This window comes from Eptatretus burgeri, chromosome 9 (assembly GCF_056783735.1).
Source record: "Eptatretus burgeri isolate ZD-2024b chromosome 9, Ebu_testis_v1, whole genome shotgun sequence".
Taxonomy (NCBI): Eukaryota; Metazoa; Chordata; class Myxini; order Myxiniformes; family Myxinidae; genus Eptatretus; species Eptatretus burgeri.
The window spans coordinates 44,875,748-44,902,751 of NC_140969.1; the positions used below are offsets into that span (position 1 = coordinate 44,875,748).

The 27,004-nt window shown below is 43.3% G+C and overlaps 1 protein-coding gene across 4 annotated transcripts in view; it reads left to right on the forward strand.

The window, feature by feature from the left end:
* Positions 1 to 27,004, forward strand: part of SRPK2 (SRSF protein kinase 2) — a 115,797-nt gene that overhangs the window by 48,627 nt on the left and 40,166 nt on the right. For 3 of the 4 annotated variants that reach the window (XM_085894987.1, XM_085894986.1, XM_085894988.1), the window contains 3 exons: positions 279 to 385; positions 1,446 to 1,611; positions 16,019 to 16,044. In XM_085894987.1, the coding sequence (XP_085751113.1) occupies positions 279 to 385; positions 1,446 to 1,611; positions 16,019 to 16,044 (299 nt within the window). The remainder of the gene's footprint in view (positions 1 to 278; positions 386 to 1,445; positions 1,612 to 16,018; positions 16,045 to 27,004) is intronic. The other variant, XM_085894989.1, reaches the window with a different exon arrangement.

The window sequence follows — 27,004 nt, forward strand, 5'->3', positions numbered from 1 at the left end:
TGCCTTTTTCCCACCAGTCTTTGAAATGCTAATTTGCTGCAAAATTGTAGATTAAATAATTATTTTGTAATAAGTGTGCCCCACACTCTCTCCTTTATAGCTCCTGTCACTCTCGCTCTTGCTCTCTCTGTCTCTGTCTCTCTGTCTCTGTCTCTGTCTCTGTCTCTGTCTCTGTCTCTCTTTCTTAAGGAAGGTAATCTTTTATTTTTGCCTTAAATTTAAAATTGCAATGAATCTTAATTGTTGCTTAAAAATCCTTGATTTGTATGGGTATCCAGATGTCTGCATGGTGTTTGAGGTCCTGGGCCATCAGCTTCTGAAATGGATCATAAAATCCAACTACAAGGGTCTTCCTCTTTCTTGTGTGAAAGTGATCATTAAGCAGGTTGGAGTTTGGGAATTAACAAGGCATGAGGGTTTTTGTGGTGATGGTTTTCTTCAGCTTTGTAATTTAGTTTTTATTTTTGAGTTGAGTTATTGCTGAAATATTCCATTTATATTAACAGGGTTTAGAGATTGATGGGATAAGTGAAATGAATGGTGAATGGGGAAGGTAGGGGGTTGTTCCTAAGGGGTTGTGTTCAAGCAGCATTTCAGATTTATTGTTGGGCACGTGTTTCTCTCTTAATTGCATTATTAGCAAGACAAAATTATCTTTAAAATTTTTTGGCTTCGGCTCGATTCATATGGTGTTTGAATTATATATTAGAGGTTTCTAATGGGGAGGCTTTTTCAGCTTTTCAACTTACAAAAAAGGCTGCAGTAATGGGGTTTCTAGAATAAATATGGGAGCCCACTAAAGCAATAACTTTGTGGTACATGGTTTCAAGTGCAAGTCCTTATGTCACTGGCCCTGAATTACAGGGGTTTAAACGGGAACCATGCTTGGAATTGGAATAGGTTAAAGAAAAAGTTGAAGCGTGCAGATGAATTGTACTTCTCATGTAACATTAAAACATTCCCTGCAGCCTTATTTTAAGTATTTACCATGCCTCTATAAGTTGAGTCAGATACAAACTTGTCTCTTTTGTATGACTCGCATGACCTTCAACTCATGAGGCTGAATATTTGACAGGACCTGGTACTCAAACCTTTAGACTCGATTCATTAAACCTGTAAATTGGTTGAATCATTTTTGATGGGGAGAGCTGGAGATCAGAGAGGGAGAGATAGATGGATGCTGCCCCCAGAAAGAGTTTTTAATCTGTGTACTTATTTATACGAATGACTAAGGCACAAACAGTGCAGTTCAAGGCTGGTGTTAACGTGAAATTGTGTCACCATTGTGCACTGCCCCTTTTTGATGGTGCTATGTGGAAATGTCTTCTCCAATCTCCCACCAAATGTAACCAATCCTTGGTCAGTATGTTAACTTCTAAAATGTCCCATCATTAATGGAATAATTTTGTTTTTATATTCAAGTAAATACTGCATTTCCATGATAGGTGTTGCAAGGCTTGGACTATTTGCACAGCAAGTGCAAGATTATACACACCGACATAAAACCCGAGAACATCCTACTTTGTGTGGATGATGCTTATGTGCGCCGACTAGCTGCTGAGGCCACACAGTGGCAGCAGTCAGGGGCTCCTCCTCCTTCTGGCTCTGCAGGTCAGTCGTGGTTTGGCGATTGTGATTGTGCTTGAAAGTGGAGGTTGCGTTGTGACCGGATTCTGTACTCGAGGTGATTGTATGCATAACACGGGCAGACCGAGTTGGTCAAATCCATTTTATCTTAAAACTGGCAAATGAATTGTTATCTATACTAATAAATGTCAGTGTATCTCCTCCATAACTCCTAAACCATGAAACGTAGCAGCTTGAAACTTTACATGTATCCTAAGAAGACGCCAAGGAAGTGCAAGAGTGAAAATTGGATGTTTGGGTTAATCAAAACACCCCTTTTGAAGATGATTAACGGTCTTATTTAATTGTATCCTTCATCAGGCACATCCTTGGTCACCACTCTCTATGCGGTCTGAAGCCGCCATGTTTTTTGGCTTGCTCAACCATGCCTTGAGGAACAGGCCAGAACGATTTCTTAAGTTTTTTTTTTTTTTTTTTTTTTTTTTTTTCACTTTCCTTACTCTTATTATTGAATGCCTGTTCATCATTGCTACAAATCGTTGTATACATTGCTTTTTTAAGTACTATGGTTTTCAAATTAGGAGCAAAAGAAGTACTTATAGCGATTTCATGCATTATATGATATGATTTTCCACCATCTACTCTCTCGGACTAATTATAGTACATTGTCGCAATATTATTTCGGTTTTGAAGATCGGATGTCGTCCGGACTAAATAAGTGTTGAAACCTGTTGTGAAATCTGATAATTTAACGCAATAACGAGTCTTGTAACTAAGCCAATATATCTATTTACTTTAAGCAAACAAGGCTATGTTCCCTCCTTCTCCATACATACACAAGAAAATGTGAAATTTCCAAAGCATGAAACATCTTTTTCTACTGTTTGGAGAATTATATTGAGTGAATACAAAATTTAGGAATGTAACTAAATTAACCAGCTTCATTGAGCTATATGATTTAATGCATTCACTGCTTGACCTCGAGCCCTGTCCCCCAGAGGGACTGCCTCTCCATAGCGTCTGTCAGATCTGTCTATTTTTGGAGGTTTTGTGAGGTGCTCCACAGGGAATCAAAGCAAATCTGGTGAAAAATGGATGTTTGAAAATGAAGTTATAATGTTTGCACAGACCCCGAACCGATGTACTAAGTGACACGAACAGTCAACATGGCGGATTTTCTGCAATGTTTATTTCACTTGCAATTGAACTTTGCGATGTCTCCAGGGTTGTTCTGCATTAAGCTGCAACTCTTTTGTGGATAAAGTCATTTGAATGAATTCATTTTATTTCATTAACTCCTGCGTGCGCGGTGAAGACCGGCTTTAAAGTTAAAGGGATCCGATTTCTGAGCCATTTGCCATATTAACGTGTTTTCTAAATTACCGAGCTAAATTTTTTCTTTCACCCGTCAAACGCAGCTGTTTTATTAGATTAATGTTTGTGACGTATCCCTGAAACGTCTATATAAATGCGATGTTTTTCAGTGAAGGCTACTTGAGGACTGGAGATTGTCTCTGGACTTCTCCAGACGGGATTTTGTCTCCGGACATGGCCGGGCCATGTTTATAGTATGACTGGTAGAAAATGGATTTCAGACATTATTTTGTTTCCATCTTCATTGTTATACTATGCAGAATCATTTTGATGAAACTGTATGAATCGTGATTAACGCTCCACCGCACGTCTGCCTTGCCTTCCTCTCACCTCACACTGTCTTGCCCTCCGCCTTGCTCCCCCAACCCTCCTCTCTTCTTTTCCCTCCACCTCTACACTCTCCCCGCTCTCTCTCCCTCTTTCCCCCTCTTTGTTTCCCTTCCCCCTTCAGTATTCCCATCAGCGAAATGATGGGTGATATTTGCTAGTTTAACAGAATAAATGTCTGTGAAGGCTTACTTATTTGTGTTGATGGATAAGTTAAAATTTGATTTCATCAACAGAGCCGATAAGAGCAAGTCATGTGCACGGATGTGGTGGATATGTCACTCAAATGACCCTGTATACTTGCGACCTTGGCCCTGGGATATCTGAACAATGATTGACTAAATCTCCGCATGCCGGAAAACAGTGCTCATTCCCACGCTAATTTTAATAACTGCTGCTATTTTCCCAAACGGGACGATGGTAGAAAGAGAAGATGTCTCACAATGGCAATCAACAGTTTGATTACAATGAAAACGATGGCAATTATGATATTGCGACAGTGATGAGGGTGGACACGGTCAAATTTCCCACCCAGATAGTCACCAATTTAGTGGCAAAGTCTTGATTTTGACAAATTTCCCTGACAATATCTGCTGCTCTTCCTTCGCTCCAACTGGTTCTTCTGACCATGTCCTTGTCAAAGTGGACATCTCTCTGGCTGTTATCAGAGAACCACCTCACCGCCGTCGAGTCTGGCATTTCACTCAAGCCGACTGGCAGGGTCTCCGAGCAGCCATCAAACTTAGACTGGTCTCCTATCACTACTTTCTCAAACATCAACTCATCCTGGGAATTCTTTCAAAGAAACTTGCTCTCCCTCATGCACAGATTTATCCCCTCTCGTGTTCAGTTGTCTTACCCTTCCTCCCGCCCTTGGTTTACTGAAGCTTGTGGCGAGGCAGTTGGCCTGAAACAACTTGCCTTTGCCTCATGGAAAGCAAACCCAACTGAGGGCAATCTCAGTTCTTTCCACAAAGCTCGGAACAAGTGTGTATCTACCCTCAGGAGAGCCAGAAAACAACATCTTTCTCATCTCAAGTCTGAACTCAAAAACCTCTCTCCCTCCTCAAAATCCTGGTGGCGTTTAATCAAATCTGTTTCTGGTGTATGTTCCCCCTCCATCCCCTCCCTTACCTCAAATGGCCGCACTGCTGATTCCACACGTGATAAAGCTGAATGTCTAAACTCGGTGTTTGCAGCTAAATCTTGTGTCCTAAACCCATCACTATCTCTACCCACTTTACCCAGTCGCACCCAACTGTCCCTGGACTCTGTATCCTTTTATCCTGACAAGGTGGAGAGCTTGCTTTCAAACCTCGAGTCAGATTCTGCAACCGGTCCAGACGGCATCAGCCCACGTGTCCTCAAATCCTGCTCTTCTGGTCTTGCTCACCCTCTCTCTGTTCTATTCACCCTCTCATTTGCCCAAGGTCATCTGCCATCTGCTTGGAAATCTGCTAACATCACTGCCCTGCATAAAAAAGGTCCAAAAACAGATCCCTATAACTACAGACCAATCAGCCTTCTCCCAATCATCAGCAAGGTGATGGAATCCATCATCGCTTCAGATATGAAATCCTTCCTCTTCTCCAATGGCTTGATTTCCAATCATCAATTTGGTTTCAGACCAGGTCACTCGACCCTGGATATGCTGCTTCTGCTCTCCCATCAATGGATGGAGGTCCTCAATGCCAGACAGGAAATCCGAGCCGTATCCCTGGACATATCACGTGCTTTTGACACAGTCTGGCACCCTGCCCTACTCACCAAACTCTCTTCCCATGGTATTCAAGGCCATCTCCACTCATGGCTCGCAGACTTCCTCTCCTGTCGCAGTCAACGTGTGGCCCTAAATGGAGTTCTTTCATCCCCTCTTCCTGTGCAGGCTGGAGTTCCTCAAGGTAGCGTTCTGGGCCCTGTTCTTTTTCTGGTTTTCATCAATGATCTCTCGGACTCTCTGGAAAATCCTCTATTTCTCTTTGCCGACGACTCCACCCTCTGCCGTACCATCTGTCATCCCTCAGACCGGCAAACAGCAGCTTCTTCGCTCACTGCAGATCTGGATAAAATCACAAACTGGTCCAACACGTGGAACATGTCTTTCAATCCAGACAAATCTCACACTCTCACAATGTCTCTTCGAAAGGACCGTTTACAAAACCCCCCCATCCACTTTCTCAACAATCCTCTGGAAGAAGTCTTTTCTTTCAAGCTTCTAGGTCTCACTATCTGCCATGACCTTTCCTGGGAAAGTCACATTTCCAACCTCGCCTCAAAAGCCAGTCGCCGACTGGGAATCCTCCGTCGTGCTAAGTCCTTCCTCGGCCCTCTTGAGCTCCTGACCACTTACAAAGCTTTTGTCCGTAGCCTGATGGAGTACTGCTCTCCCCTCTGGGCTGGTGCTCCTGCCTCCCACCTTTCTCGGCTTCACTCTGTCGAAACCAAGGCATTTAAGATCATCGGCATCTCCCGCAATGAAGCTGAGTCTTTGGGCCTCTCACTCAATCACCGCAGGTTGGTCGGTAGTCTTTCTGTCTTCTACCGACTCCTCTCCAGCCTTGCCCCCCCTGCTCTCTCTGCGATTTGTCCCCACCACATTTCCACAGGGCGTTCAAGGTCCGCCAACAACCCCCTTCTGGTAGAACTACCAAAATCACGAATCACTGCTCATCTTCGCTCTTTCATTCCTCTTTTTTCCCGCCTTTGGAATAAACTTCCTCACTCTATTCTTTCCCATTCTTCCCTCCAGGCTTTCAAAACAGCTGTTCACCACCACCTCTTATCTTCCCCCATCCAAATCCTCGATCTTTTCTACCCCCGATAATCCACCCAAGCCCACTTCCTTCATTTCTCCTGCTTTCCTTCCTGAAAGTCCCTGAAATGTCCATCTTCTCTTCGCCATGTTCCCCGTCCCATCCCCATCCCTCTCCCTTCCACAGTTCACCTAATGTGTCTGTTCCCCACTGTTTTGTCCCTTCCACTCCCGCCCCTCTTGTCTCATGCCTCCTTGCTGTGAGTTGTGTGTTAGCTCTCATACGAGCCTCGACCAAGGTATACAAAAAAAATAAAATAATAAAAAGTCCTTGGGCCTGCGAAGTCATCTGCTGGGAAGGCTCAAAAGAACTTTGCTTCGGTTTCAAACGCACAGAATTTCCAACTAGTGCCTTTGCCGTGTTCAAAAGAATGGTAGCCGGGCTAAGACCCTTGACGAGCCACCGCATTTGTATCCTCCCAACGAGGTTTTGGCGCCAATTTCCAATGGTCCCGACTTTTCTCGTACCGTATTATGTCCCAGTTCATAAGCTCATACCAAGCCAACACTCCAATAAAGGAACAAAACAGGTTTAACTGGAAGGTCACTCAGTCGAATGCATAATTCCACCCGGATCTGGATTCGGATAGTCACCAAAATCAAATAAATTTGTCCTTGTCACAGAACCAACCTATCCACTAAGTTTCATCTGAATCCATCCATAACTTTTTGCGATATCGTGCTCTACATATATGTATGTATATTAGTGGGGCAGATAACAGCAATTTTTGAGAGGAATCGTGCAAATGATGATACCAGCATCAAATTTGGCACATTTGTTCTCCAGGGGATTCTAATCAAATCTGCCTGATTGGCCATTTGAAAATCCAAATTTTGAAAAAAAAAAAAAAAAAAAAAGTCAAGATCACAAATCAATGTTGGATGCTGGCTGAGATTGGTGAATGTTTCAGAAACATCATCAAAGACGTTCCAAGTCTGCCATGCAGTTTTCTTCCCTTTACCGTGGAAGGCAGACACGACGTCACATCCAGTGAACGCATGGAAGTATGGGATCCCTCTCGCTTTCTCAGGCCCTATTGCAGAAACTACCTCATGGACTGGAATCCATCGCGCATTGGCTCCTTGGCCAAAGGCAATCCACATGTTCTCAACAACTAGTTTCTGTAAGGATGGCAGTACAGATATTGCTATGACGAGTACTTCCGTGTCATTAGCCTTAATGATAATGGACTTGCTACCATCCTTCGTTGCATCCCTGGCGTGTATTCGAGTGTCAGCTTCTTCATGACAACATGGAGACACAGCATCCAGTGACTTCCTTGTGTTGCTAATGGCATCTTCTCCTTTTGTGACAATGACTGTGCTTGTCGTCTGTGCTTCACACATCTTTTCCGCAAGGAAGTGAAACAGCTCAGTCTTGTTGCTGTCATCTCGAAGAAAGCTTCTCTAGTTACTTGGGGTCTTACTGGTTCCTGTCACTTCTTCTGATTCCTTGCCCCCTTTTCGACCTTGCCTTGGACTTCAGACTTGACTTCTTGTACACATCAAACACTACGTCCACTCTCTCGTACTTGGCACCATAGGATTTCTCCTTTGGGATGATGTATTCTTTAGCATAGTTATCAAATATCTTTGAAGTGCGTGGAGGTAGGGCATTGATAAGTGCTGAGTCATCAATGATGACTGCATCTCCTCTTGGTTCTCTGTCTGGGATGTAAATTTGCACTTCAATAATTTCAGCCAGCTGTGACTTCCAATTTGTTTGAAGTTTTTTTTTTTTTTTTTTTTTTTTTTTTTTTCCTTCAAAGTTGTCAAAATTTGGATTTTCAAATGGCCAATCGGGCAGATTTGATCAGAAAGCCCTGCAGAACAGAAATGCCAAATTTGATGTTTGCATCATAATTTGCACGATTTTTCTACTCTCTACTACACCAAGATATATATATATATATATATATATATATATATATATATATATATATATATATATATATATATATATATATATATATATATATATATATATATATATATATATATATTAGGGTGGTTCACAATATAATGGTATAAGTAAAAGTTTTCCAAATTTTGCCAGATCGCATTTTGCCTTGTTCCTATTGACATTTTGAACATCTGTACCAAAAATTTAGCCAATAGGACACCAGTAAAGGGTGGCACACTTTTTCACAATTTTTATTGCTCAACCTAAGAATGAGTAACTTTCTCAGGAAACAGAAACTTGAACGATATAAAGATAAGTATGGTCATAAATAATCTTTCCCTGTACTTATACTAAATGAGTATCAGAACATTAGAAGAGTTCAAACACTATATTCGCTGTATGATGACTTTGTTCTCTTTGATACTTTATCTCTGTCCTTGCAAAACACGGAGCAAAAATTGCTTTTGGTCTTCGTTTCGCACAGATTGTTGACAGCATTTAATAAGGGCAATGCCTCTCTGCGCTTTCGTTGATGACCTGCAAGGAATGAACTTTTTGACGCAGATTCTCATCTGCGAGAATGGACCTCACATCATCAGGGTTACTTCTGCCATCAATTTGGCCTTCAGTAAGAACCTTAAAGAAGTGGATTGAGCGGCGAGTGACGAGGCTAGAGATGGTAGCTGTACTGCTCTTGCGTAAGAAAGACTTTGCATCAAGTCTTTTGAGCATCTTCCCAGGGCGTCTTTCAAGATTTCTCAGCATTGTCTCCTTTTCTTCAGCGTCAATGCGAGCATCAAAAAATGCCAGGGCGACGAGATCTTCCGACAGATACCACAAATTTCGTCCAATGCTGTTCAATGCAGCATCTGCAATGGTTTTATCCGGATACAGATGCAAACTCTGGATCAAGTCCAAATCATTCTTTGGAGCATGTGTTGCCAGGGAAGACTCATGCCAATACATTATGTAGATGAAACAGACAAAGTTGGTAACTTTCCTCACTGATCGCTTCTGCTTCAATGTCAGTCTCGTGTGGGCCTCAAATAAAGTTATTTTGACGCAGTAAAGTAAGCGAACTCTTCGTCTGAACCATCTTCAGAGGCTGTTGATGAATCTTGTCCAACTTCTTCCCTCAATCGAGATAGCGTGTGAGTACCTCGGATACACTTCTGTTTTGCCATTGTTTCTGCATTGTGTTCAGCTCTTGCGTTTCTCTCAGCTTCTCTTGCCCTCTTTCTCTTATCCTTCCCTTGCTGAACCTTGTCTACACATCCAAAAGAGCATGACATCCGGTCTTCTCTTTGATGCCTTAGAAATTCTTTGTCTTCTTCGGGGATCTTCAGGTCGAATATGTTTGCTGCAGCAATATCGTAGAGGTCCTGAAGATCCCCGAGCCAAGTTTCACGACGTAAAAGAGCTCCATCCGTCTCTGTTTTTCTCTTTTATTAGTTTCTTGTACTCTGCATACAGCTTCTTGATCTTTTTTTGAAGATTGGCATCCGTCATTGTCGGTAAACTGGCTCTCTCCCATATCTTCTTTACTTCATCCATTGTTGCTGTTGTGACCTTTGATAATGCCTTCCCCTCTTCAATATGATAGAGGAGGTGGAGTAGCACTTGCTCCTTTGAGGGAAGGCGAGCTCCTAAAATGGAAGGCAGAGGGGGCTTCTTGAGTAAGTTACATTTCTTTCTTGATGCCATTATTCCTGAAAATAGAAAAAAAACGTCAACATTGTGAAAAAGTGTGCCACCCCTAAATGTGCAGCAATTGACTCCATTTTTGGTACAGATGCTTACAATGCCAATTGGAACAAGATAAAAAGTGATCTGGCAAAATTTTGTGAAAATAAATTTTGTGAAACACCCTATGGCTCAGCCTTAGCCAGATGGAGTGTTCGGCCCGACCAATGAGGGGCGGCCACGAGTCACCCGACAACCCCTCGTCCAATCGGGAGGCGAGTGGGAAAGAAAGAAATCGCTCCGACCTCAAGAGAGGGAGGGGGGTAAAAACAAGAGGATGGCAGACATTGGTGGTCGTGGTTCGAGCGGTCTGCGGTCCTTTGCGGTGGCTCACCGTGGTGGTGGTGACCGAACAGTGGTGGTCGTGGTTCGAGCGGTCTGTGGTCCTTTGCGGTGGCTCACCGTGGTGGTGGTGACCGAGCAGTGGTGGTCGTGGTTCGAGCGGTCTGCGGTCGTGGTGGCTTGGTCTTGTTCGTGGGCCGTGGACTTCGGGTTGTGGGTTCGAGTCCCACGGTGGTGGTTTAGAGTCGGTGTGACCGCACGAGGCGGGAAGGTACCCCGGCCAGGCTCTGGGCCCCGAGCTCGCCTTTCCCTCCTGGGCTGAGGACCGAAAATAGACAAACGAGGTGTGTGTGTGTGTGTGTGTGTGTGTGTGTGTGTGTGTGTGTGTGTGTGTGTGTGTGTGTGTGTGTGTGTGTGTGTGTGTGTGTGTGTGTGTGTGTGTGTGTGTGTGTGTGTGTGTGTTTGGTGCCGTCCTGCAAGTAGAAACTGTTAAGTGCTTTCCGCGAACTGTACATCGCTTGCATTTCTTTTATTCGGATAACTCTGCTCTTTGTGTGCTCCCCTCCCCGATTATTCTTTAAAAATAAACCCCTGTGTTAAATGTTCCAGTTCGTTGTTCGTGTTTTCTTTCATTGGCCAAGCATGGTTCAGGCTTGAGAAATAGTAAGGCCGTTGGGACCGGCGCGGTAACTCTGCTTGGTTACACTCGACCGAGGTCGCTAAAGCGACCCGGTTCGACAGAGCCCGTCAAGGGTGTGGTTTCCCCGGTAGCTAGACTGCGTGGTTATTGAGGTATTTTGGAGATCGGGACAATTAACCCTCCGCCACGCGGTCAAAATATTGGCGTCCATGGTCCGCGAAGGGACCCGTGACCTTTTGGAGTTCGAGGGTCACGACCTAAATTCCGGGTGTTCGGTGGGAGACGGACGACTCGACTGCTCCACCTTGTGGTCGTTTATCGCCACCGAAGCCCGGCCCACAACGAAATATATATATATACATATATATATATATATATATATATATATATATATATATATATATATATATATATCCCTGTGTTGTAAGAGGCGACCAGGGTTGCGTCAGGAAGGGCATCCGGCGTAAAACATGTGCCAAATCACTGTGCGGATCATGCGGATGATCCGCTGTGGCGACCCCTAACGGGAGCAGCCGAAAGAAGAAGAAGAAGAAGAAGGTATGTATGTGTATGTGTATGTATATGTATATATATATATATATATATATTTATGTATGTATGTATGTATGTATGTATATATATATATATATATATATATATATATATATATATATATATATATATATATATATATATATATATATATATATATATATATATATATATATTGGGGAGAACAAGTATTTGACACACTGCCGATTTTGCAGGTTTTCCCACTTACAAAGCACGTTGAGGTCTGCAATTTTTTTTATCATTGGTACACTTCAACTGTGAAAGATGGAATCTAAAATAATAATCCTGAAAAATCACATTGTATGATTTTTAAATCATTAATTTGCATTTTATTGCTTGAAATAAGTATTTGATCACCTACCAACCAGTAAGAATTCCAGCTCTCACAGACCTGTTAGTTTTGTCTTTAGAAGCCCTCCCATTCTCCACTCATGACCTGTATTAACTGCACCTGTTTGAACTCGTCATCTGCATAAAAGACAACTGTCCACACTCAATCAATCAGACTCCAACCTCTCCACAATGGGCAAGACCAGAGAGCTGTCTAAGGACATCAGGGACAAAATTGTAGACTTGCACAGGGCTGGGATGGGCTACAGGACAATAGGCAAGCAGCTTGGTGAGAAGGAAACAACTGTTGGCGCAATTATTAGAAAATGGAAGAAGTTCAAGATAACAGTCAATCTCCCTCGGTCTGGGGCTCCATGCAAGATCTCATCTCTTGGAGCCTCAATGATCATGAGAAAGGTGAGGGATCAACCCAGAACGACACGGCAGGACCTGGTCAATGACCTGAAGAGAGCTGGGACCACAGTATCAAAGAAAACCATAAGTAACACACTACGCCATCATGGATTAAAATCCTGCAGTGCACGCAAGGTCCCTCTGCTCAAGCCAGCGCATGTCCAGGCCCGTCTGAAGTTTGCCAATGACCATCTGGATGATCCAGAGGAGGAATGGGAGAAGGTCATGTGGTCTGATGAGACCAAATTAGAGCTTTTTGGTTTAAACTCCACTCGCCGTGTTTGGAGGAAGAAGAAGGATGAGTACAACCCCAAGAACACCATCCCAACCGTGAAGCATTGAGGTGGAAACATCATTCTTTGGGAATGCTTTTCTGCAAAGGGGACAGGACGACTGCACCGTATTGAGGGGAGGATGGATGGGGCCAGGTATCGTGAGATCTTGGCCAACAACCTCCTTCCCTCAACAAGAGCATTGAAGATGGGGCGTGGCTGGGTCTTCCAGCATGACAACGACTCGAAACACATAGCCAGGGCAACTAAGGAGTGGCTCCGTAAGAAGCATCTCAAGGTCCTGGAGTGGCCGAGCCGGTCTCCAGACCTGAACCCAATAGAAAATCTTTGGAGGGAGCTGAAAGTCTGTGTAGCCCAGCGACAGCCCCGAAACCTGAAGGATCTGGAGAAGATCTGTATGGAGGAGTGGGCCAAAATCCCTGCTGCAGTCTGTGCAAACCTGGTTAAGAACTACAGGAAACGTCTGATCTCTGTAATTGCAAACAAAGGTTTCTGTACCAAATATTAAGTTCTGTTTTTCTGATGTATCAAATACTTATTTCATGCAATAAAATGCAAATTAATTATTTTAAAATCATACAATGTGATTTTCAGGATTTTTGTTTTAGATTCCGTCTTTCACAGTTGAAGTGTACCGATGATAAAAATTACAGACCTCTACGTGCTTTGTTAGTGGGAAAACCTGCAAAATCGGCAGTGTATCAAATACTTGTTCTCCCCACTGTAATATATGTATGTATGTATATGTATATGTATATATATATATATATATATATATATATATATATGTATATATATATATATATATATATATATATATATATATATATATATATATATATATATATATATATGTATGAAGACCACAAGGGGAAAACCAGAGATGTCAGGATAAGTCAATTTTGAAGAAACTGAAAAACAAAGTTTCAAGACTTTGGTGGACTGTTTAATAACTGGCATATAGATTTCTTTTCCAGTAAAAGGAAGGGTGATCATTGGCCGATCAAATTAAGCATGTAGCATTTGCCAAGCTTCTGTGTTATTTAATTAAAGAGCAAAGTACGAGTCAATGTTGCAAACTGACATCACTGGTTATTCCCTTGTTTAATTATTGCCATGCAATTTTAACCCAGGATGTGCAGCAAATTCATGCTTGTTCGTTATTCGCATACATTACATGACTGGTGATCACAGATTTTTTTTTTCAACATTAAACGGTCATTGTTGTTTTCTTTGATTGGTGTTCAATGCCATACTCAAGGGTATTTCGCTTGTATGACGACGGATTCTCCATTTCTTACTCCGTACTACTTAATATGATGGAAAACCGGGAGGAAACCAAGGATAAACCACCCCCGCGATAGCCGAAGTCACCTTATGTTACTCCCTCGTATACCTAAGCAGGTTGATTGGGCGGGGGGTACATCGAATGAGGATGGGTACTCAGACGCGCTAACCATTAAGCCACGGCGTGGGTCCCATAAAAGTCACAATAAAGGTTTGACCAGGCTTGAACTGAGATGCACCATCTACGTAGTGTAGTGCTCAGAGTTTATGCTGTGAAAGTTTTACAACCTTTCATTTTTTAGTTTCTCAACTCTGAATATTATAGTGGAACAGTTAACATGAATGAAAGGGAGATAACCAGGAGTAAAGTACTGACAACTCTGGGTTTCTACTTGTTCAGCTTTGACAACACTTGTTTTTTCATTGCACGGCTAAACTTTATACCATATAAATTGTGACACCCCTGGTTATTTGTTAAAGTAATATTGTGAGAGGAAACCTTATGTTGCCAACTATTGGCAGGTGCAATAACCCTGAAATTTATAAAAAGTGACATCTCTGGTTTTCCCCTTGTGGTCTTCATATATATATATATATATATATATATATATATATATATATATATATATATATATATATATATATATATATAATAGTTTTTGGCCCTATTTTCAATGGTGAAGAATCGCTTAAAAAGTTCCAGTATCCTGATCTTCACCAAAATTGAATCAATTTGTCCCTGTCACACACCCAACCTCCCCTCCAAATCCATCCACAACTTTTTGAGATATCCTGCACACAAACAGGCACCGGCGAAAACATAACCTCTGTCCCCCTTCGGTGGTGGAGGTACTAAAAGGGATTGTGACGAACAGAGAGGGAGACTGAGACTACAAGTAACTGTATTAAATCCCACGATTCTCTCACGTCATCCCAAAGACTTATGCATTACCTTTGGCACACACACACACACACACACACACACACACACACACACACACACACACACACACACACACACACACACACACACACACACACACACACACACACACACACACTAAAGCCAGGAAAGGTGACTAGATCGAGGAAAAAAAAAACTTTTCCAGGCACGAGGCTGGCATGTGGTGGTTGAGGTGTCTGGTGGTGGGTCCGTTCACTGGACGTGTTGTGCTCCTCACTCTGACTCCGTGGGGCTGGTTTCTGGCATTGCCGTTCACACTCTTTTGGGAGCCTCTCTCTTCTGTCTTCTCCCTCCACTCGAGCTTGCAACTCCCTGCTCACCAACTACGTGCAACACACCAATGGATGTGCATGCTCTTCCATCTTCAACAACTGTTCACAACTCTTCCGTATGGCTGTCTCACCAACTGCTGTCATTCCAATTGCTGTTTCTCAACTGCTGCACAGCTTTCCCTACACAGCTTTTATAATCCCACCATGCTCAGCCAGGTGTACTGATTTTTCATTCAGCAAGCTCTCTGCCAACACAAGTTATGCAGTGCAAAGTTGTTGGTGTTTTGCATTTACATATAACACCTGTTCAACATCGCGGGAGGGATGGGAAGGGGAGAGCTCTGACTTTTTTTTTTTTTTCCCATGCACGCTTACTATGTTGACCTCTGTGGGGAAATGAGGTGCCACTGATATTTTGAGAATTCGCCCGTCCGTTCAAAGGACCTAGCATAGGTGCTAGCATAGGTCCGTTCAAAGGATAGGTACTATTGTGTTTTCTGTCTTATTTTGATGAAAGGCAAAGGCTCATTGTCAGCTGCATCTCATTTCTCATGGTGGTAACCTTTAATTGATAAATTCCATTGCAGTACCACAAACTCACCTATTATTCCCATGCTTTGAAAAAAAGAAACTGGTGGAATATTGTAATCTGTTCTGTGTGTGTCTGTCGATCACGCTATCTCCGAAACGGTTGGGCATAAATTCACCAAACTTGGTGGTTATGATCACCACATGGCATGAAGGTGCAAGAGCAATGCCATTTTTGCCCCAACCCCTTTGGTCGGGGTCAAAAGGTCAAATCCTGAAAAAATGAAATTATCAGCACGTTTTAAAATTCAACTTTGTATATGCAATCAACATTGGGGTTGGGGGGGGGGTGTCACATGAAATATGTAACCCTTTTGTGGGGGATTTGACCCCCAGTCCACACTCCAGGGGGTGTAGACTTCAGGTCACAAGGTTCAAAACGGGGAAAACAAAATTTAATATTGTGTCATCGTGGTGGAACTTTTTGCCATTTTTCAGCTTTGCTTTACGCGGGGAGTGTGGAGATTTGCGATGGCGCACACCATCGACTTTGCTCTCGTGTTTTGTTTTCAACTGAAAATTGTGGATGTTGTGGAATTATTTTATTGTGATGATAGTTTATGATTTCATATGAATCCAATCTCTTGTGTAATTAGATTTTGGTTTTGCTTCTCTGTTTTCTCTTTCAGTGAGCACCGCACCTCAATTACGAATGGTAAGAGAAATGCACCAAACCATGCAGTGTTCACCATGTTGTTCATTTTTGTAAATCCTAGTCCAATACCACTGATGCTATGTATTTGATATGCACTACAAGTAATCTTGTGAAATTTGTAAAACCCATTATCTTCTTCTGGAGTCCAGTGTCACCCAAGGTAATGCTCAGGACCAATCATGTTCTTGATATACATTCAGGACATATGTTCCTTGTTGGAAAATCCATTGTATCATTTTGTAGATTGCTTCACTCTGTGCAGGATATAATAGTTCCTCACCACTTTGTCAGGCAGGCTTTGGCAGCCTCCCTTTCAGCTGATCTTGATGAAATATGCAACTACTTACTTACCTGGAACATGTCTTTCAATGCAAGAAAGACCCACCATACTATCACTGTTTTCCTCCAGACTAACTGGCAAATTCCCCAATTTATTTCGGTGGTTAGCTTCTGGGAGAGGTGAGGTCTCTGGAGCTCCCAGGCCAAACAGTTATACCCCATCTTGGGTTGATCATCGCTCCATGCTGGCTGTTGTCACTGAATTCTTCTCAGTGTTGTCTTTCCTTTGCCGTGGCCCAGAGTATACAAGCCCCCAATCTGAACTTTCTTGGAATTTGTCTCTTTCCTGTGGGCTGCTGCTATTCATTTTGCACCCTCCTGCCCATCCCCCCCCAACCCCCTCCACTTAACACTGTGGAATCTAAAGCCCTCGGTGTCATTGTGAGCTTGTGGCAGCAGGTTGAGTATCAAGATTGTCATGTTGGTTGATTTGCATTTTTTTTTGTTAACTAGCTCTTTTGTGATCTTGCTTTTCCTGGTTTCTCACTTTGGCAGTCACCTCCATTTATTCATCCCTCTCGTCTCTCACCTGCAAAACCTGTCTTCTTGAATCTGTTGTCTCGAACTCTTACCTTATGGATTTCAGATCTTTTGTGCACCGACACCTCCTGATCTTTCCCATTAGCACCATTGCTGACCAGTGATTTATCTTGTCCAAGTCTGATGAAAGGGATTTGGCAGTGACTAGCCTTTCACAAGAGTGATTTACCATTCTACACAGTGTTTGGTTTAGTAAAGTTTGTTTTCAAGAAAATCTGGTAGATCAAGAGCAACCTCCATCTGTCGAGGCTGCTTTGTCGAATACCAGCCTATAGGGAAAGATCACTCGAAAGGAAGTCGGACTAACTAATTCGGTAATTTCACAAAAAAGGGGGAGCTAATATTCCAGCTTTCCTAATAAAATAATGGTCTGGGGGATCTCTTGCCCCTCAAGCACCAATGGTGATTTTGGTGGATCTATGTTTAATTTTATTGATATTTTCATCGTGGCCATCAGCCGAATTGCGAAAATATTTACAATACAATACAATGAGTTCAAACAATGGATTGAAGCAATATTCAATACAATCCTTATATATGTGTATATGTATATGTATATATATATATATATATATATATATATATATATATATATATATATATATATATATATATATATATATATATATATATATATATATATATATATATATATATATATATATATATATATATATATATATAACAATTTCAACAAACAAGTAATATTAATTATAATCATATTCAATACAATTATTATCATGCATAACAATGTGAATGCACAAAAATAGTTCTCATGAGTCATTCAGACGTCTGACAAGATAAGGCACTGAACTTCTCTGACATCCTTCAGTTCTGCATCTGATTTCCCTGTACCTGTCCCCATGGCATAGTTGCCGTGGCAGCTATCTGTGATAAATTCTTTTCAAAAGCTGTTTACAATGTTGATAAGATTTCATTTAGAAATACCTACAAACTATAATGATCTTGAATAGCTTAATGCTTAAATATACAAGTTAAAATGTGATTTTCCTCAATCAGTTTTTTTACCTCACCTGGACTTTAGTCAGGTTAGCTTATGCGATTGAGCGCAGTGTCTGTAGGTGAGTGAGTCAGTGGGTCAGTCAGTCCGTAAACACTTCATTCATTATCGCTTGAACCAAACACACGATTTTGATTAGACTTGGCCACAAGATTAATACCTGATGCCTGACGAAGGTGTATTGACTGCAACAAAATATGTGCTCATTAAGGGAGTCTTTTGGGGGTGATTGGGGGGGGGGGGTGGTAGCCCCTCCAAAATAGGTATTTGCTTTCTTCTCTGAACTACACACAGAATTTCAATGAAACTTGACCACAACCTTCAGCACCCTTGATGTACCAACGTTTGTTCGTGGCATAAAAAATTCAGGGTCTAAGGTGGTCTGTGGCGGTTTGAGTGACTATTGCTCCTGCTCCAGGTGAGCTTCAGGACAGGTGGTACTATATTCCACCTTTATATTGTCTCAGTTGAATTACGGCATCGTTGTTTGGGGCAACTCCTTAAAATTTCAGCTGGACAAAATATTGGTGTTATAAAAAAATTAAGTTGTGAGAATTATATACAATTCTGGTTCACATTGTTACGTACTGCTTCTGTGCACCAAAGCGAGTCCACCAGTTATCCGGAGGGGTAGTGTGGTAGAAAACTTTGCAGACCATAGTGTGCACCATCTATTGTTTAACAGGTGAAACCAATGCACGACACGAAAGGTAGGATATTTATTCCATCACAATGATTTTAACAAATGCTCAAAACTCCCCAGAGTTACACATGATGGGCTTCAATGCAGTTTTGATCCAACTCATGCCCTTCAAGTTGGCAACTTATCTCATGTGCCCACTTCTAAACAATAAGACCCAAGCAGGCTCTGTTGCCCCGATAAGTGCGTGAGTGCACACAAAGTGGTGTCCTGCTTTCTCGTCAGTGTCCGGAGTGTCAAAGACTGGCCAGTCGCATTGCGTGTCCCTAGAGGGTGAGCTTCACACCACCGAAGCAAGCATATGAACCAGATTCCACTGCTCGCCTTTACCGACCATGCTGCGCCCAGCATTGCTGAGGAATGAGGAATAAGGGACTTGCCTTTTGCTTTTTGATATGCCCAGAGAGGATTCGTCAGCTTGGATGTCGTCTGTGACACCTGCAGGATTCCATAGGTTCCTCGAGAACCCAACTGGCCAGCAGATAAGATCGACCAGCATTGAAAGTCGGGGCTGTGGTTAACGTGCAAACCTCTTAGCACCCTCATTTAAAGGATTAGGCTGGATGTACTCTGTGACTGCAGAGGAGTTCAGACGATGAAGCACATCACATCGCACTGTCCCTTGCGGAAGTTATCAGGAGGGCTTTTAACTCTCCACCAACTCACCCTTGAGGCAGCCACATGGCTGCAGAACCTAGATATTAAACTTTAGTGCATTTTCCTTCTGAAGGTATGGTTCTCTACTTGCCTTATATTGTGTCTTGCACAAGGTCACTCTGGGGCCTGGAATTGAGGTGTCTGCATGCCTTGGTGTCTTCAAAGACTCTCCATAAGAACTCTTTTCCCCAGCCCATTCCTCTTTAAGGGCCCTGTCACACCTTGACGTTTTAGCCAGCGTATGGCAACCTATCAAAATGTATGTAAAATGTTGGCGTACGCTGAACTATTGATGTTTTTTTTTCAGTTTTCGGCATATAATAACGAGTTGGACGTATGCATAACGTATTAGTAACGTACACAGAACGTTTCGATAACTTATAGATAACTTATACCAACGAATGCTTAGCATGTTGTTGGCGTTCACAACCTATGCCCAACGAGAGACTAACTTATGCATAGCGCGGCAGCGTATCACCGACTATCACGTGGCGCAGCCTATTAATAGGCTTCCGCTCAACGATTTAAATCATAACCAAGCTAGACATCGAAGTGTCAACATCACCGTCATGCCGAAGAAAAAAAAAACATGGAGTCTGGAACACTGACGGGTTCCTCCTGTGAAGCCCATTTTTATATACCAATTCCCCTAAACGCTGCCAATACGCCATTATACGGTAGCTGTAAGTTAGAAACACGTTCAGTAAGTTCTGTGGTCGTCCGGAAGACGTCAAATACGTCCACATAGGTCAATATGCGTTTGAGATACGTTACACATAGGTTCAAAGCACGTTACTCATAGGTTAGAAATAAGTTTCGGGTACGCTAGACATTACCTCGACGCATTTCGACTTATGAGTAACTTAAAAGTAACGTCTGTCTGTGTGTCAACGATCGCATAACGTGCCTACAACTTATGGCCAGCGTATGCAGAACATGTGAGTCATACGCTGAGCACGTCGGAAAATTTTGAGCATGCTTAAAATTTATCGACGAGCTCGGCGTACTGTGACGTATGCCAGCGTGCTTCAGCGTGCTCTTAACGTATACAAAACTTACCCATAACATATTCGACGTGTGCCAGCGTATTCGCCAAATTTTTCATACGTTGGCATACGCTGGCTAAAACGTCAAGAATTTGATGCCCAAGAAACTTGGTCAGATTTTTGTTTTATATAGTTATTCATAACAACAGTGGCACTTTGAAGAGCACATACCTCCGCCAAGCTGAACAGTGTACTTGTATCCCACCAATAGGCCGGATCTGCATCAGGACCTTAACCAAAATCTAATCGGCTTGTTCCTGTCACCGACCAAGCTTATCCACTCACGAGGCTCCCTCACTGAGAGAATCTGGTGAGCAGGATCAGCATCAGTAAAATGAGCCACATGTCTTTGCAGCCGCAGCTGACGCTCACTGACAATGCAGGTAACAAATCTCATTTGAGTCTCTCTCTCAGCAACCGCTCGTTGGACACAAAGTCCGACCAGTGACAGCCAAGGATTATCCGAAGAGACCTGGTACCAAAGGAATTGAGTCTCTGTCTCAGATCCCTGGTCAGAGTCCAAGTCTCACATCTGCAGAGCAAGACTGAAAGCACAAAGGACCTGAAGACTCGGACTTTCATCGTCTTGCACAGGTACTGGCAGGACCACATCCAATGATCCCCGGAATCCATGACTCCCCTGGCCTGACCCAAACGTCCATTGACCTTTGGCTCACAGCCAGTAGAGACATGAATATCACTGCCAAGGTAAGTGATTCTCTCCATGACCTCAACATCCTCACCACAAACTGGTACAGACAAGATAGCAGCATCCAAGATCTCATTTAAAGCCTGGATCTTAGTTTTGTCCGAGGAAACCCATAATCTTAGCGGCTTTGACTCCTCATTCAGCACCCCCGACGACCCCCAAAAGGATATCCGCAAAGATGACTGCATCACCTGCGAAATCAAGCTCAGACATGTTGACATTCCCAAACGATGCAGCACAACTTGATCTCTCTGACATCCTCCCCAGAAACCAGTCCTTACAAGTGCTGAAAAGTGTTGGGGCCAGTACACACCCCTGAGAAACTTCAGCAACAACTGGAAATAAATCGGAGATTGTATAACCACATCTCACAACACTTTCAGTACCAGGGTATTGTTCAGACGTCAGATTGATCAGTTTTGGTGGCACCCCATGAAGACCAAGAATCCTCCAGAGGGCATCCCGATTCACTGAATTGAACGCTTTGCAGAGATCAACATAGGCTGCAAGCAGCCTCTGCCAAAACTCTCATCTGCGTTCGGTGAGGACCCGAAGAGCTGCTCTGGGCGCTGGTGCTCAAGCAGATGGTGGCGAACCCTATCGAGTTATCCGAGTAAAGACCTTGCCCTGCACTGAGAGCTGCATCACCCCTCGGTAGTTGTTGCCGTCCTGGCGATCACCCTTCCCTTTCCAGAGAGGAACAACAAGGCCCCTCTTCCATTCCATTGGGATGATGCCTGTGTTCCAGGCCGAGCACAGAACTGCATGCAACAACATGAGTACAGCATGTCCACCAGCCTTGAGTAGTTCAGCATGGATGCCATAGATTTCAAGAGCTTTACCTCCATTTCAACCGGTTCACAGCGGCCTGTGTTTCTGCAAATGAAGGTGGATCACAGTTGATTTGGATGGTCAGCAATAGGGAGAGCAAACACACCTGACATCGAACTTGACAGCTGGTGATTCAGCCTGGTACAGCCGCTCAAAGCAACTGGCCCAACGGGCATTCACTTCGGAATCCTGTGTCACGAGCCCACCACCCTCTGCTCAAACTGCAGTACACCGAGGGATGAGCTTGGAGGAACGCAATGCGCGAATTCCTCTGTAAGCAAGACGAGAATCACTTGACCACAGGTGATGCTCTATCCCCTCACAGATTCCTCGCACATTGGCCTCCATGTCCACCCTTGGCACATGTACAGTTTTACTCCTCAGCTCCCTGTCCAGCTCAGCTCTCCCAGTAAGCCTGGCCCTGCGACTGGTCAATGGTATCCAGTGTCCCTTGAAAGACAAAATTCTTCTACGCCCGACAGTGAGTTCAAAGACATCCACCGATAACATCAAGGGCAGTGGTCTTGAAGGCACTCCACAACTCTTCAGGTTTCCCCAAATCACCCAGACCTCCCAAATCCCCACTTAGCCTGTTCGCAAGCTCCTCAGCTACCCTCTCATCCTTGAGCTTGCCAACATCCAGCCTAGGTTGGGATGGTGCCATTCTCACAGATTTTCGCTGCGACTTCAGAGTTGCTACAACAAGCCTGTGGTCGGTGTTGAGGAACCGAGCACTCCAGTCGACCCTACAGTTCTGGATCATCCTCCAGCAACCAGCAACGAGCACATGGTCAATCTCCTTGCCACACCACCAGTATTGGAATTCCAAGTCCATCGATGAGCCTGTGGGTCCTGAAACCATGAAGCAGCCACCCTAAGTCCATGACTTCTTGCAAAGTCAAGGAACTTTGTGTTATCCTGGTTCACAGTTCCAGACCCATGGGGACCCACACGTCTCATAACCATCCCTATCAGTTCCAGTCGATGCAATGAAATCCCCCAAGACTGGAAGAGTATCTCACCTGGGGCACTGATCAACCACAGACTCGAGCGTGGCATATAATGTGTCCTTTACGGTGAGATCACTCACCTCAGTCGGAGCATAATCAAAGACCAGGGAAATGACACCCAAGTAGTGAAGAATCCTTACTCTCATGCGCTCGTTGACCGGTGATACCTCGAGCATCATTGGAGTCAGCTTATTGGACACGGCTACAGCAACCCCTTGGGCATTGTAACCATCGGAGCGACCAGACCATGATCTCACCATCATCCGGTTTCCGAACCTCAGAGTGCTGCAATACCTATGTTCAAACGCTTGAGCTCATATTACAGAGACAGGTGATCATCCTCTCTTAGAGATAGGACATTCCAGGCACCCACCGGAAGGGACCGCCTGAGGTTAACTCACGGAGACTGCTGTCTGGTGGACGACACCTCAGCACCACTCCACCACACACCAGCGCAGTCTAACCCTGGAAATTTATCCCATGGTTTTCCTCCTATCATCAAGGAATGGGGGTCCTGAACACTTTTCCCCAATCTTGTCATCCAGTGAGCTGCCTTGTGGAGTGCAGCTGCACAAGAGGTACTCCCACGGACTGAGTTTTCAGGTTTCCTTACATTTGTGTGTTTTGTGGAATGAAGTGTTTTACAGTGGCTGGAGTGCAAATCCTGCCATCAACCTCCTTAAAAAGGTAACACAATTGCGGGAGGATGTGCACAGACACAGTTGGGCACGAGAAATTGCTGGTCGTTGGCTCACAAGGAGCTCCTCCGCCCTTTGACAGGTTTTATTTTTAATCCTGCTGGGTGTCCATATCCATACACCTTCCTCACCAGAAAACCTGGTCGGGGAGACCGTTTGGTCGCAGACAACCCGACCATGAAACAGGTTAGTACAGGTTTACATGGTACCTGTCACAAGTCACAGATCTAATCTGGCTTGACCTGAACATATGTACCATTTCCTATACTGGTGAAAGTAACCATATCAATGCCTAACTCTCTTAATAAACCTCTACATAAAACTTTTTTTAACCCATCCACAACGTTTTGAAATACCGTGCTCTATCTAGTTTTGGCAATATCTCTCAATGGTGAAGAATCAATTAAATGCCCTAGTATCCAGATCTTAACACCAAAATCTAATCATTTTGTCCTTGTCACACCCAACCTGTCCACCAAGTTTTCTCCGATTCCATCTAGTAGAGGCAAAATGTCGGATGACCTCACACAAATTGCAACAAAAGCAAACTCAACAGATTTTGATTCCTGGATATTCCTCAGTGACAAAAAAAAAAGTCCTAAGGGATCTTCCGGGGGGAAAGTCCTGAAATCATGGAAATCCAATATGGCTGCCACCCGGCTTCGGGGAAAATGAGAAAATTGTAAAGATTGATATTTTAACATGCAAGTATATATTTTTCTGCATTCTAATTGTTTCTAGTTATGGTCAGTATATTGATATACAAGAATAATTATAAAAAAGTGAAATGTATTGAGGGTAAAATAAAAAATTCTAGCTTTTTTGTCCAAAAATGTCAATTTTTTGTCCCGAAAAACAAAATATTTACCTGATACTGATTTTGGCTCCTGGACAAAAAAAAAGAAACGTTGAACACACAAGATGAAATCAAGTCTATGGCAATACAATATAATTATGTAAATCATTGAAACGTGACAAAATTCACAATTCCACTCAGGGCAATCACATCTGCCTGAAGAAGGTTTTGAAATGAAAATGAAAATTCGCATTAAACTCAGAAACTACATCCATTATAAACTTACTATACATGTTGAGAAAAATCAAGCGTATGAAAGTTAGAACTCGACAATGTCGTCATCATACTCATCATTGTCACATGGAGTGTTTGTGCAGCCAGAGCCCCTGCAGTTTCCACAAACTGGAGTGCACTCAATGTTGTGCTTCTTGCATGTGCATCTCATGGTGCTACATTCAGCCTGACAGTTGCACCTAATGACGTGTAACATATTTTCAGGAGCTGGAGCTATTATTGATGTCTGAAGTGGCACAAAACCCTCGTCATACTTCTGCCAACCCCAGTCTGTCGGAAGAAGTTCATCTGCACATCCCTTCCATTCTTGGACTTGCAGATACATGCGCAGGCTGTGATACTTTGCTCCTTCTGATGTTGGTGGTAACGTCTGTGGTTGCACGTGAGAGGAGCTCGAAGCCACCTTGTCCCAGTACCGCTGATACCGGAGGGTGTCCAGGGTGTCAGTTGACTTTCTGTTGTCGATTATCACCAATGTTTTTTTTTCTCCTGCATCTGCCACATCACATATGAAAGCTGGATATGTATCAAAAACCTTGGCCTGCTCACGGAATGTGTTGTTTGCTTTGAACTTTTTGAGGGAAGCTCCCTTTCAATCCCATGAAGACGAGATGTCGTGTCGCACCCAAGAACTGCATGTAGAAACAGTATGTGCTTGCATATGTCTGTACCAATCATTTTCTTTGTAGCCTTGATGTTCCAGATGCGAGGCTTCTTCGTGTTCTTCTTTGGCTCAGGACAAAAGAAGAGGTCATGGGATTCTAAGCTTGCATGGTAGCATAGGAGGACGAAGAGGTCTATGTCATCACCAACTAACACAGTGTTGGTGACAGTAGCAGACTGCATGGCCTTCAGTACAATCAGGAGATCAGCATCCCCTGAGGCATGGTGTGTCTCACAGTTCTTCTTCTGAAGCTCTTCACTCAACATAAAAATGAATCGCTGTTTATTCTGTCTCTTGGCAAGAAACTGTTCTTTCTTCATTGTGAGACGCATGTCAGCTGTAAATGTCACAGTCGTGCCAGCATTCCCTTTAGACCGTCTCTGGTGTGTCATGTCCTTCGTGTTGGTACTCTCATAACCATCAAACACGACTATGGCATCTCCGTACTTCTTCGTTACATAATCAGTGTACTGGTGGCATATGTCTCTGTATCTTGATCCACGAGACCATGGAATGCGTTGAACAAGTGCTCCGCCATCCAAAACATACTGTTGCCCATCATTGGGGATATCGGCTGGGACATCGGATCCAAGAAGATCCCAGATGGCATCAGCAAAGACTGGCTTGTGTGCTTCTCGGAACTGAAGAGAGGAATCAAAGTGGGCTGGTGAAGTTCTAGAAGATATCTTTTCAGACTCGGCATGCTTCTGAAGGTGGTCTTTTATTCGTTTCAAGACGTCAGACTTGCATACTTCTTCCACAGACAGTGTCCCAGCCATCAGCTTCTCGTAGAGGGTACAAGCTTCGTTGAAGTCTGGATTATTGCTTAGATCTGTATGCCTGTCATGTAGCGGCCTTGCAGCTGCTTCGGCTAAGTCCGGATCTTCATTCCCATTGCTGTCTGATGTTTCAGGTAGGCATGGTAGAGGCGCATTGAGCACATTTGTCAACAGCAAGGCATTGAGGGCTGCATCAACAATTAGGTGTGCGCGAACTGCGTGGGCAATGGCCTTGCCATGAAACATATGAATCACTGCATTGGGGGCATATATCAACTCCATCAGTTCTTGAAGCCCGGATGACACCATGAGGTGTCCAATACATCCGAGGAAACTCATCTCTGCGTGGAAGCCACCCAAGCGTAGGACAATCCCTTTCAGATCACTTCCCATAGGCTCCGACTTGATGATCATGAGGGCCTTCCACCAGAGGGGCTGATCAAAGGTGATTACTGGAGTGACACCGTGGTGTCGTGCATGTTCACTGACAAACATCAGGGTCGAGTATATGCATGTGTTGTCATTATTGCATGTGCTAACAAATTAATATCGTGTGTTAATTCTTTTACCAGAGGATAGTACTAATGTCCCTGTATCTGGAAATGTATAGTATGTATGCCTGGGGATACATATGTTCGTTCTTATAGGAACAAACTTTCTCAAGACAAAATATTTTTTAGGGAAAAAATATTGACATTTTTGGAGAAAAAAGCTATAATTTTTTATTTTACCCTCAATACATTTCACTTTTTTATAATTATTCTTGTATATCAATATACTGACCATAACTAGAAACAATTAGAATGCAGTAAAACATATTTACATATTAAAATATCAATTTTTACAATTTTCTCATTTTCGCCGAAGCTGGGTGGC